This window comes from Gymnogyps californianus, chromosome 20, assembly GCF_018139145.2.
Source record: "Gymnogyps californianus isolate 813 chromosome 20, ASM1813914v2, whole genome shotgun sequence".
NCBI lineage: Eukaryota > Metazoa > Chordata > Aves > Accipitriformes > Cathartidae > Gymnogyps > Gymnogyps californianus.
In genome coordinates, this window is record NC_059490.1 from 6,770,513 (window position 1) to 6,782,867 (window position 12,355).

General features: G+C 55.8%; 1 protein-coding gene across 1 annotated transcript; it reads right to left on the reverse strand.

Annotated features, from left to right (window-relative positions):
• Window positions 1-1,912: 1,912 nt before the first annotated feature.
• Window positions 1,913-7,361, reverse strand: TLCD2 (TLC domain containing 2). Its single transcript, XM_050909193.1, is given in 7 exon segments — window positions 1,913-2,291; window positions 3,902-3,984; window positions 4,877-4,959; window positions 5,420-5,694; window positions 5,697-5,734; window positions 5,766-5,843; window positions 7,289-7,361. Coding segments are annotated over 7 exon segments (1,008 nt in total). The 3' UTR covers window position 1,913.
• Window positions 7,362-12,355: the final 4,994 nt, after the last annotated feature.

Here is a 12,355-nt window from a genome sequence, read left to right on the forward strand (position 1 = left end):
AAACACCGCTTGAGGTGACAAACCCAAACACGGAGGAGGTATCTCCAGCACCTGCAAGCTTCCCTGCGCTCTCTACAAATAGAAACGTAAGCGGCTTTGGCCACGAGTTGTCTCCAGCCTCCCACTGCCCACACGCATCGCTCATCTTTCCCTGCCCAGGCAGAAATGTGTCTGCTCCTGTATTTTCCTCCTAGAAACAAGTGCCGCCCACTCCGAGCGGCGCGTTGTTTCAGCCTGTCCCCCAGCTTTTCAAACCAAATGAGAGATTTTGAGGTAAAGGTTATTTGCCACACAGAAAGCACAACAGATCCAGTGGATTTCTCCAAACCGGTACATGTAACCCCGAGTGGGATGATCTTGCTTTTATATGCAGTGCTGGGCTGCTGGGGAACAGTTCAGTGTGTGGGAATCGGTGGGGAAAAGGAAATGTGGAGTAAAAAAATTAAAAAATTTGGAGTCCTTGTCCTAGGAAGCCTCCAGGGACAGGCAGAGCAAACCACAAGGATCCTAGCTTTGCTGCAAGCCAGCCTCCAGCATCGGGTATGAGAGCAGCGAGGCCACGTGCTGGGTGCTCTGCCTGCAGCCTGCCCTATTTCACAGCCAGCGCTTTCCTAACCCCGCAGGTTGCAAGCGTCTCGGTGCAGCAAGGCTAAAGGCAGAGCCACGGCGGGAGCTGGCACGCGTCCTGCCGCCATTTAGCCTCCCAGTTGCCAGCCCCAAGGAAAGCGCAGCCTCCCCTTGCCTAGGAGGGCAGCAGAGCATCAGCAGGAACAGGAGAAACGTTCATCTTCCTCCATAGAAAGGAGAGGGGGATAAAAAACCCAAGAGAGGTAGACTGTGCCAGTGTACAGTGTATTTTTACTCTGCAGTGGGGAGACATAGGATAAGAAGCACTGTGCTAAGCAGTGACACCCCTGGAGTCAGCTGGGATGCTGAGTCCCTTTTTCCCTCTAAGCCCCTTCCCCTCAAGCCGTTTCATTTGCAGCCATTTATTAAAAGCTCATGTTAGTAAGAGCTCTTGCTGCTGGGTAAGAATGTTACGCTGGGCTCTGCAGCAGAACTTTTCATTCCTAATAGATACCTAAATCCTAATAGATGCCTATGCCTGAAAACTCCGCATCTGTGGGAAGTGACCATCACATAGCATCATCCTGGCCAGCGACTCACACTCTCCCACGCTTATTTATAGGCACTTAACATACCTGGGAACAAAACAACACGGAAAAAGCTCCAGTTGTCAGGAGAAGTTGGCCGCCTGTCCCCGAGCACAGCACCGCAGCACCCGCTGCCCCGTGCTCTGCCCCTGACCTGGACCCCACAGCGGGCAGCATCCCACCCAGACAGGTCTCAGCCTCTCCCTCCATCACCCACCTGGGACAATCTCCTCGGGGAGGACTCATGAGTGCAGGATTTGGCTTTTACTTGCCCTGGCATCAAGGGCGAAGCCTTGGAGCCTCTCTTGCCTGGTGGTGCTCCCATGGGAAGTGCCACAGAGAACGCAGGGCTGAGCGCAGTGTCCCCTGGCCGATGGGACGCTGCAGGCTGCAGCACTGAAGGAGTTAGAAACACACTGTGGTGTTTGGATGTCCAGAAGAGCAGTGGGGAAACAGTGCTCTTCTGCTCCCTTCTCATCTCAGTGGTGCCTCGGGGAGCTGCGAGAGCTGTCAAGGCTTCTCTGAGCAGCTCCCAGTCACCCGACCACGTCATCCAAAGGTGTGGGGGGAGCAGAGCCCCAGTGCCTGGTCCGTGAGCACCTTCTCTGCTGTGCAGGGCCCAGGATCTGCAGCCCCAAGAAAAGCCCGGATGCTCTGTTAGTGTGGACCCTCCACACAAGGTACTGAAACAGCCACGTTCACTCTCCACTGCGCTTTGTTGTCCTCCTCCACGGGCTCAGGGCTGCTCAGCCCTGGTAGCTATTGCTCTTTCTCCTGCTGCACATCCCGGCTGGACTTGAAGAAGTCACTACGCAGCAGGCGGTAGAAGAGGATGATGTTCATGGGCGTCATGATTGCCATGCCCACCATGCCTACAGCATACGTTGCTGGGGGCACGTTCTCCCGATTGAGGAAGAGCCAGCGAGTCATCCAGGCCAGCGTGGCGATGCGAAACACCACGTAGGTGCCCAGGTTGATGATGCTGTTGAGGCGGTAGCAGGTGGTGTGCACCAGGTTGGCCATGAGCAGGATCTGCCGCAGATGGAGGAAGATGGAGTTAATCTCCACCAGTAAAGCCACGAGGGCAAACCCGACGTACTGATGGAGCAGCACTGCTATACCAAAGCAGATAATCACCTGGGAAGGAGAAAGAAGAGAGGCTGAGTCCGGGAGCTGGTTGCTCTCAGCTGCTGCAAGCTGGAGCCCTCCATGCTTGGGTGCAGCGTGGAGCAGAGGTGGAAATGGTTACCACGCCAGTGCCAAACGGCTGGTCATCACCCCACACATCTCTCTCCAGCATTGCAGCCTCCAGCCAGCGCTGCAGCCTCGGGCACGAGATAAAGCCTCCCCACCCATTGCATGAAACCTGAGCGTTTTTTTTGTTTCCAGTGGGAGGAGAGGGAAACAATTCTATAAACTCCAGGTTGGCAGAGGAGACAGAGCAGCCAGATCTAACCCTGCTTTTGTGGCCTGGGGAATGCAGTTGATTGTGGCCCAGCAGGTTTTTCCGCACACAGTGAACAGGGCAGGAAGGGAGACGTGTAGCCCAGGGCTACGGTTGCTGCTGGCTCAGGGATTCTCCCCAGAACAGGCACGCTGTAGGGATTAAGTGGCTTTGGTGCATCAGAGAGCCCCGTGGGATGCCCCCAGCCTGGCCTGAAGCATCCTGGGGCTGCTGGATGCTGCAGCAGAGGACAGGGCTGTTGGGGGCAGAGCCGGTGCGATTCCTGCCCCGCACCCTCCCTGCCAGGCAGGGGGACAGCCTCTGCCTGCCCACACTTTAGCACAGTCGGTCCTTTCTTCAGTTTATACCATTAATGCTGTTCTCTGTATTGGCTCTTTAATGAGATTATCTGCTCCCTGCTCGTTAAGTCACTGTCTTGGCCTGAATTAGCTCTCTTGTGGAGATGACCTTTTGACTCGCGAGCAGCGGCAGGCAGAGCTGCAGGGCTCGCTGGGCTCTGCGAGACAGCAGGTCTGACCATCGCCTCCCCTGTCTCATCCCAGGTAGGTCCCAGCGCTGTCCTTGTTCCCCATCCCCAGGCCCTGCAGACCCCTGTGCCTCCCCTGTACCCCGCAGCATCTCTGCTGCTCAGCTCCAGGCTGTGCCACCCCCCTGCCCTGCAGCATCCGCAACGCTCCGGCATCCGGACATGGGAGGCGATCAAAGAGAAACCCACGCTGGGCACAGCCAGCAGCAAGGCAGGCAGAGGGCACTGGTGTGGGGCTCCTGCACCACGGCTGCTCCAGCCACCCCAGCCCTGTGACCATGGCTCTGACCCGAATGAGAGGAAAGCACCCTGGGGAGCAGGAGGTGGAAGGAGGCGATGTGCAGCCCTTCCCGGCAGATGCTCAAGTGGCCGAGAGCCGGCAGGAGCTGAGCCGCTCGCCTGTGCCAGCGGGGACACCTGGTTCACTGCCTGTCCACACCACTCTTATGGATCAGCCCCCCCAGCCCAGCCCTCACCCCCCCTACTCTGTGCACACATGGGTTTTTTTCCTACCCCATCTTTGGGTGCCTTTCTGCAGACCCTCGAAGAGTACACGAGTGCTGCAGGACCAAGAGGAGCTCCAAGCCCTGCTGTCTGGGCTCCTCTCCCCAGGCAGAAAAATCAGACAGATTTTGTAACAGGCAGCAAACACCCACACTAGCAACAGCAGGAGCCCCGCTCACGTCCCCCAGCCTCAGCCTCCCTGGTGGTACAAGTGCCAGGGTCTGTCCCTCGGAGAGCGGCCGGTGGACTCACCACGGAGTGATGGAAGAGCAGCTCCCAGGACTGGTGAAGTTTCTGATTGCACAACATGTCCACAAAGTCTTCAAGGAAATAACCTGGGATCAGAGAGGCCATGAGCAAAGAAGGGGGCCAGGAAGGGCTGTGCCAAGGGACCCCCCCCCCCCCCCCGCCCCAGCAGGCTCTGCACCTGACTGGGCTGGGCAGCCCCTCCAGGGAAGTGATGGCCACAGCTCAGCCCAAACCCTGGGTGGGTGGCGAGTCACGCAGAGAGCAGGATCGCACACGGCAGAAGAAGGAAATTGGTGTGTTTTGGGTCCCTCTGGCAATCACTCTGTAGGACGTGCTCCTTGAGAGACGCACTAACTAACTGATCACTTGGATCTGTTCCCGGAGAAGGGTGAGAGCGAAGGCAGCACGTGGACCCTCACCCTTGTTACCCTCCCAGAATCGGATCCCTTTCAGCCTGGAGCCCTTAACAGCTGTAGGATTCGCTGCCACCAAACCAACCCCACGTTGGCATTTTAGATACTCAATCCTCCTTGCTGAGCTGTAGCCATGCCGGGAAGCCGTTTAGCACTGACCACAGGGCTGGTGACAGATCTGCAAGAAGGTGACAAGGGGGCAGAGGGGGGGGAAGGCTTCACACAGCCAGAGGACTCAAAGCTCCTGGCCTCCACACTGGCAAGTTTACCTCGAGGCTTTGGGGGGACCTGCATCAACCCCATATCATGGGCACTTTTGGGATGCCCCAAGCCCTGGCTGCTCCATGAGGATGGTGGCAGGCAGCCTGGTGCCCAGTACCTCCTGGCTGCGGGTGCCGTGGGACAGAAAGGAGCCACTGTCCTTTGCCAAGAATAGGGCGATTGTCTGGGGTGCCTGAGATTGCTGCCCACGACATGGCTCAAGGGGCTGGTGTCAGGCACCGATGAGCCCCTGGGGACCCCCTGGGGGGGCAGAACAGGGGGCAGCCCACTCCCCCCACCTCACCTACAGATACGGCGACCAGGCTGTGTGCCCCGGGCGGGTGCATGCCCACCAGGTCCTCAGACAGCCCAGGGTGGAGGCAGAACCTGCCAGGGAGAAGGGTTGTGAGTGCCAGGCAGTGCCTCTGGTTCCCCAGTTCCCTTCCAGTGTCCTTGGTGCCCACCTGGTGCTGCTGACCCCCCCGGAGCCCTCCTGTCCCCCTGGTCCCCCCATGGCCACCCCTATCCTCCTGTTTCCCCCAGAGCCTCCCTATCCCCTGCTGCCTTGATGCCTCCCTGTCCCCTGTGCCCGTCGATCCTGCCTCCATCTCTCAGTGCCCCCCAGTTTCCAGGTCCGCCCCCTCCCCAATGCCCCTCAGGGTCCCCCAACACCCCCATTCCCCCCCCCCCCGCCCCGTCCCGATGGGCTCAATCTCCCTCGGTGCCCCCCTCGCTGCAGGTTCCCGTCGGGGTCCCTCGACGCCCTCATTCCCCTCTAGTGCCCCCACTCCGGTGCCCCCCCGGCCCTAGGTGCCCTCCGGGGTTCCACGGTGCCCGGGCCGCTCACCCGGCCAGCGCCCCGCCGCCGCTGAGCACGCTGTGCGCCAGCGACGTCCAGATGTTGCGCCACTTCCAGCGGTTGCGCCGGGCCGAGGGCGGCGGCGGCACCAACCGCTCCAGCTCCCGGTTCAGCAGGCGGAAGGCGGCGAAGGAACCGGCCACCACCAGCAGCCCCGGGCTGAAAGCCATGGGCATCCACCGGCCCTCAGCCTCCCCCGGGCTCCCATGGGCACCTGCCGCGCTGCCCGACGGCTCCGCCTCACCCAGTCCCGGGGCCCGCCCTGCCACCGCCCCGGGCACCGGCACCGCCCCGGGCACCGGCACCGCCCCGCCCCACGCCCGCCGTACCGGCACCGCCCTGCCCCGGCCGGGATGCGCGGGGGGGGGAGCGGAACAGCGAGCACCGTCCCCGCAGGGAAGGGCCGGGTGGGCTGCGGGAGCCGGCCCGCTGCTGGAGCTGGCATTTCCCGCATCCCCCCCCCCCCCCCACGCAGAGATGCAGACACGCAGGGGCAGTGCTTCCCCTCGGAGCGTGTGACTCAGGGAGAAGGGGGGGAATGGGAAATGAGCACCCCGGGGTGCGTGTCAGCCTTCCCGGGGCATCGCACGGCAGAAACGGCGGCCAGCCCAAAAGCTGGCTGCAAGCGTGCCATGGAGCAGGGACCTGGGTGTCCCGTCACTGTGCTGGAGCTGGGGACACCTTCTTCGTTCCCCTGAGGTTCCTCTTCTACCTTGGTGGCACCGGGTGGCTGAACACCTCACCCGTGAGGTGCTGCGGCCGGTGGTCCTTCGCCCCAAAGCACCCCTGGCACGTGATGCCAGTGAGGCTCTTGCACCGTTGCATTGTGCTGGAGAGCCGTCCCTCGCCCTGGGTAAGGACCCACACAGACACACGCCACCGGCGCTGGTCGCATATCAAGCAAGCAAAAAGGTCTGATTGCCCTGCCACAAAAAATGCTCTGCCCACAGCGCTGTTGTCCTCCATCCCCCCTGTCCCGTGTCTGGTCCTGAGAGGAGCTCCCCGATGTCTGGGGTACCCCAAGCTCTGCGGTCCGGGGTTTGTGGGAATTCAGGATCCCGTACCCACAATTTCTTTAGTTCCATCCTACAACTATGCTGCTTTTCCAGCTTCCTGTAATTTGATTGCTCCCTTGTTGCTTTTTGATGTCTCTACCAGAAGCGTGGCTGCTGCACGGACTTCGCTTCTCTTCTGCGGATGGGATGAGTCACCGTGTACACACTGATTAATGTAAAACTCTGCCTCTCCTTTGAGCTATTAATTTTGGATGAAATCTTCCACTTTCTCTTTGCTGAAACAAAAACGTGTGGAGCCTGAGCTCTCAGTTGCTGCCCTGGCTGGGGTGATGGACACTAAAACATCAACAAGTAATACGCTGATGGAAGGGACACTGAGGAGGGGAGTGATTTAATCAGATCTGAAGGAGACGGGTGAGATAGTCCCAAATGATAGAAAAGCATCTGTTCATGCCGCAGAAATTTGCTTAAAAACCGGACAAGACAATGTAATTTCATAGCAATTAAGTGGCGGGGAGACGCTGCCTGAAGTAATCGGCAGACCTGACTGCTCAGGGGATTATAAATAATCTTGTGTATTAGGACTTGAAGGATCACATAGGCTAATCTGTTACTGAGAAGGCCAAATGCAAAGACATTTCTGTTTAGCATAAGATATGCCAAGGAAAGGGAGACATGCCTTGGAGACACGCCGGGCTGCTCAGGGCACCGAGGAGAAAAATCGTTTAACAATTGCAGTATAAAATTGCAGCGAGATGATTCCTAATGCGGAGTCGTCTGCAGTGTTTTAACCTCAGAAATCTCGGCTGCTCCTTTCCACGGTGACAACCCTGCCCTTCACCTGCCTGCAGGTAAAGTCCCAGACCATGAAACGCCTGCAAGCCCGGCCCCGTTTGTCCCAGGGGCTCCTCCATTCGCGGTGTTATTCTTCTAAAGATGAACATTTGGCCAGGCTCGGGCCGGGGACAGGAAAAATTAAAATATTTCTGGATGCTGGAGAGCTTTTACCTGCCACTTCCACATGGGAGGAATTTAAGCTGTGATTAACTGAGGCTCTGGTTCAGGGGCTTTGATCCTACTGCTAGAGCACTAGCAACAGCTAGTTGTTTTTGTACTTTTTGGATACTTTCAGCCCAGATTTTACTTAATTTTACTGGGACTTGCCATCAGGCAGTGGTTTCTCACAAGCTCGTTTTCCAGCCTTTTCTCCTTTCCTCTGCAGCAATGGCATTAAGCAGGGATGGTTTCAGAGCTGGAGACTTCCAAGCCCAGTTACAAACAGGTCCCTTGACACCAGATCGAGTCAAATATCCAGCCGCGTCCCACAGGCTCGGAGGCCAGGCTTGTCCCAAAAGAAGTCGCACAGAAGAGCAGGGACAGGAGCTCTCGGGCACAGCTGCCACAAGAGGTCCCTGCACGCTCACTGGAGAGAGCAGCTCGAGCTGATGGGACTCTTCATTCACACCTTATTTGGAGATATTGCCTTTTTCACCCAAATTTCGAAAAGTTTTCCAACAGTCCCCAAACGGCCTCATTTTCTGCAGGGAGGCAGCTCAGTCTGGTGACGGGTCGTTGCCGGTGCCTGCTCCCAGCAGGGCAGGGGACTCCTTCCAGATTTCAGCCAAGACGTGCGTAGGTCCATCCCGTAACGCTGTGGGGACCACAGCTAATCCCATAGCAGGGTTTTACAGCAGCAGCCGGGGTGTAAATCGAGGGTACAGCAGTTTTTTCAATAGCTGGACGGTGGCTTTTTTCTCCCTCTCACAGGTTGGAGTTTCTCTGCAGCACATCCGAGAGAGATAACCCATTTTCCACAATAAAGAGCTGGCAGTTTATTGATAATCCGCCCATATGAAATCTGTCAGATAAACTATGTCCTCCCCCAGATGCTCCCCGCGACTCCTGGACGGGGGTTTGGGTGTGCTTTCACAGCTCCGCCATCCCTTAGACAAGGAGGAGCCCGCTCTGCTCCTGAGCACCGCCCGGGGCTCGCCATAGCCAACAGATGTGGGAGCTTCTGACATGGCAAAGTCCTTCTGGCAAAAGTCATGCTCCTGGTTTTGGAAAGCCTCGCTCCCTTAATCTGCCTCTCTCCAGCCAGGGAGGCATAAAGCCCATCTGCTCATCTAATGCCAGACCTGGCTTACACCTAAAATAATTTGAGGCGTCCAAGATCTCAAAACAAATCAAGCAGCTTGGCTTCCAAACTTTAATTAGCCATCATCTTCATCCCTCTCTAAAGTGTGTCACCGCTCTATCTGCTAGGCCATAGGAAGTCAGACAATACAGGAAAGCTTTACTCTATATATTCACATTGTCATTCAGAAAGTCTGTAGCTCCACACTTATGAAAGGATCTACTGTGCAAAATGCACGCCGTGTATGGCAAAGCGTGCCCAGGCATTGCAGAGGTAGCTGTGAAGAGAGCTGAAATGAATGCAAACTTGAGTGTCTACCCCTTCCAGCCAGAAACACCTTCCTTTTGTGGAAGCTGGATATCCTTCAGGTGGAACTGGGGATATACTCGCCGTAGCCACAGGAGAAAGGCACATCAGTCTCCGTGAGCGTGGTGAGCAGGAGAAGGGTTTCTGCTGGCGCTGACAGCGCAGAGTGTTTTTACTACCTGTTTCCCCAGCCCTTAGCTGCATTTCACACTCTCACACACACACCCCCCTCCAGGACTTAATGCAAGAAACATCAAAGTGTGCATCACTTAACCACTGACCATAGGACTCGATCTTGTCTGGCAGAGGAAATCATCTGGCTTCGCACCACAGCCCGTCCATTCACCCTGCTCAAGCCTGCGAGCTTGGCCTCCCGAGGGCAAGACTCTTCCCTTCCCTCTCCCAGTGTTTTGACCAGCCCTGCAGGTGTTCTGCTGCCCAGGTTGGTCATCCTTCCTGAGATCATTCCTTGAATAATACAGTGTCTCCTGGGAGTTTCACAGTGCCGGGATGCTCCGGTGCCAGGTGCCAGCTCCTGGCCGCTGCCTGGCCGGGCACAGCACGCTGCCTTCTGCAGCCTGGTCTGCAGGAACGTCCCCCTTACCTGAGAGCCAGAGCCACCCAGGCAGAGCCTGCTTTGCCCAAGTGATATGCAACCCCATGGCAGGTTGCTCTGGATGCTCTTGCTTTTGGCCTTCTTCCTTTTTCCCAGGACTGGAAGTCTTTTTTTCTCAGGATTTGGCACAAGGGACCTGTAGGAGGAACCTGTGACAAGAGTACAGCGTCCCTAAGGATGCTACGGGCTCAGGTGTCTCTCAAGAGCTTGGGCTGGACCAGCTGCCATGATTTGGTTGCGCAAAGGATGTGCTGTCTCCTTCTCACTCCGGTTGCACAGGCATGCCATGGGATAAAAAAAAATTCCATGGACAGACACATTGACTGGCAAAACCCCTTCAAGCATAGCAGCATGGGCAGTTCCTTATATTTCTCCTCTGCTTTCAGTAGCTGACATGCCCCAAATTTGTCTGCTTTCTGAATTGTTTCTCTGCTGCTATTAGTAAGGTTTCACGTTCCTTCTTTCCTTGTGGTGAACAATGAAATGCGAGGCCAGGTGCCCGCCCAGCCTGTATCCCATCTCTCAGCATTGCCAGACATGAATCCTTAAGAAGAAAATGTGAAACAGCACGTATAATTATTCTTACCCTATAAGCAAATTCATTCCCACTAAATATTTCCTTTTCCATGTCTTCTTCCCTTGTGGGATAAACATTTTTTTCCCTGTTCAGTTCACCATTCTCAAGCTCAAGTAATTTTTGAGGGATATCTATGTGCTTTCTGGTTACATCATGATGTATTTATGACCGCATGCTTTTTTTTTGTGATTCAGACAGATTCAGAATGAGCCCTGCAAGGTGGAACCACGTCTCAGCCCCTACACCCACTCCATGCAGCATCACACGTTGCTGAGCCCGCTCGATTCCTCCTGCATTATGAATATAAGCACAGGAGCTTCCTAACTGCATCTCCTGCTGCTGCCGGCTCTGCAACTTGGAACAGGTTAGGTTCCCTCCTGAATTCTCTCGTTATTAATATCACAAACCAAGCTGTTCTGAGAGCAGTGTCCCATTAATCATTTTAGCTCTGCTGCAGTTTTCACCTCGCTTCCTCTTCCTGCGCCTGAACAGCCTTCAATAACATTCGACTCTGGGGGTAATGCTCAGTTAAAATCGGCAGGTCTGCTAGGACAGGGAAGGGCTCTGATCTGAGCAAGCTGGGGACAAGCAAAGGTGGGACAAGGATGCATCCACACAGCCACGGCTGCATTACGGCATGAAAAAATGCGCTCCACTGGCTGACGGTAGTAGGGACTTGAAGGGAGGAGAGCTAACCCCCTTAAATCTCTGCCTCTCAACTTGAATTTTCTGGAATGCTGACAACACTGGAGAGACACAGCAAAAATGAAGATATCTAATAAAATACAAGGTCAGCTCGGCGGCTCGTGTGAGTCAGCACCAATGCGGGTGGCAGGTCTGGTCAGAGATTTCTGATGCCTACCTGGGCTCTGTTCGTGTTCGAGGGCACCGCTTCCTTTTGCTCTCTTCCTTCCTACGTTTAATCCTGCTGTGTGTTACAAGCAAAGGTTTTAACCACTCTGAGGATCTACCTCTGGGTTACCTAACAAAGGGCCAAAAGATGCTTACAGAGCATCTTCCTGAAAATCTGCCTCCAATACCATCCCATTGCCTGAATCCCTCGAGGGCATATTGTGCGTTCCTAGGCGCTGGCTCTCAGAGATGCAGTAACGCAGCATCCCTGCAGCTAACCCAAACCTGCCCTCTTGCATCCGATGCCCTTTTCAACTTCCTATCCTTTGCCATCGTCTTCGCGCCCATCAGAGATGGGCATTTTGTTTTGCCTTTATCCTTTTGCATTTTACAAAAGCCCTTCCCTGAGTGCTTGGCTGCATCCAGCAGCATCCAGCAGCATCCAGCAGCATCCAGCAGCATCCAGCAGCATCCAGCAGCATCCAGCAGCCAAATTAGCTGCTCAGCCCCACAGTGCAAACACCACCGCACAGGACCGAGCTCCACCTGGTTCATCCCGAGACCTCCCACAGCTGCACATCTTTGTACCCGCCACTTTGCCGGTGCGCTGCAGCTTTCATCCGTAAGCAAACAACGTTTTTCAGCGATTTCTGCTGAGTCAGAGAAAGCCTCCGCGAGGGCTGCTGCTTCTCCACGTGGGAACACGCTTCTGGGGAATAATTACAGAGAGTTTAAATAGGGATGTTTGGCAGCCAAATTGCTTCACATTCAGGCTCCTGGCCAGGAAGGCAGAGCCCAAAAGCTGCTCGTTGGCGCTGTGAGAAAATACCTCACATCTGCGCCCATCATGGGCGTGCATCGCCCATGGGCTAAGATCACTCTTTACACGGCAGCACCCCGGCACCCGGCACTGAAAGAAAGTATGCTCATGGCTTGGCGGGTCCGACAAAGCGAGCTGCTTCGCAAATGAGCCAGCTTGCACTTACCGAGCATCCCTGTGCATGCCCTCTTCTCCGGGCCATGCCCACCACAGGATTTTTATCCCCCTGCCCCACTGGATTTGGGAACGTGCTGGGTGGCAGAAAGCTGGTCCCTGCGAAGCTCCAGTTTTGCAAGGGAGATGATGGAAGCACACTGCTAGTAACTTTTCCCCCCCTAAATTTTGAGGCATATTTTAAGGTTGTGAAACATATTGACTGTGAAACAGAGATAAGAGCTGGAGTAGACACAAACAGCGTAGGCATTACTCCCATTTTTTTGCAACTCCCACTCTGTTGCAAAAATAGTGCAGCAAGGAGCACGCTGCTCTGTGCCATCCTTCAGGGACCAAACGACGATGGGACCACATGCCTGGACATCAGCGGACTGAACCAGAAGCAGAGCTGGGACGTGAGGCACATGCAGAGGCGCTGAACGCTTC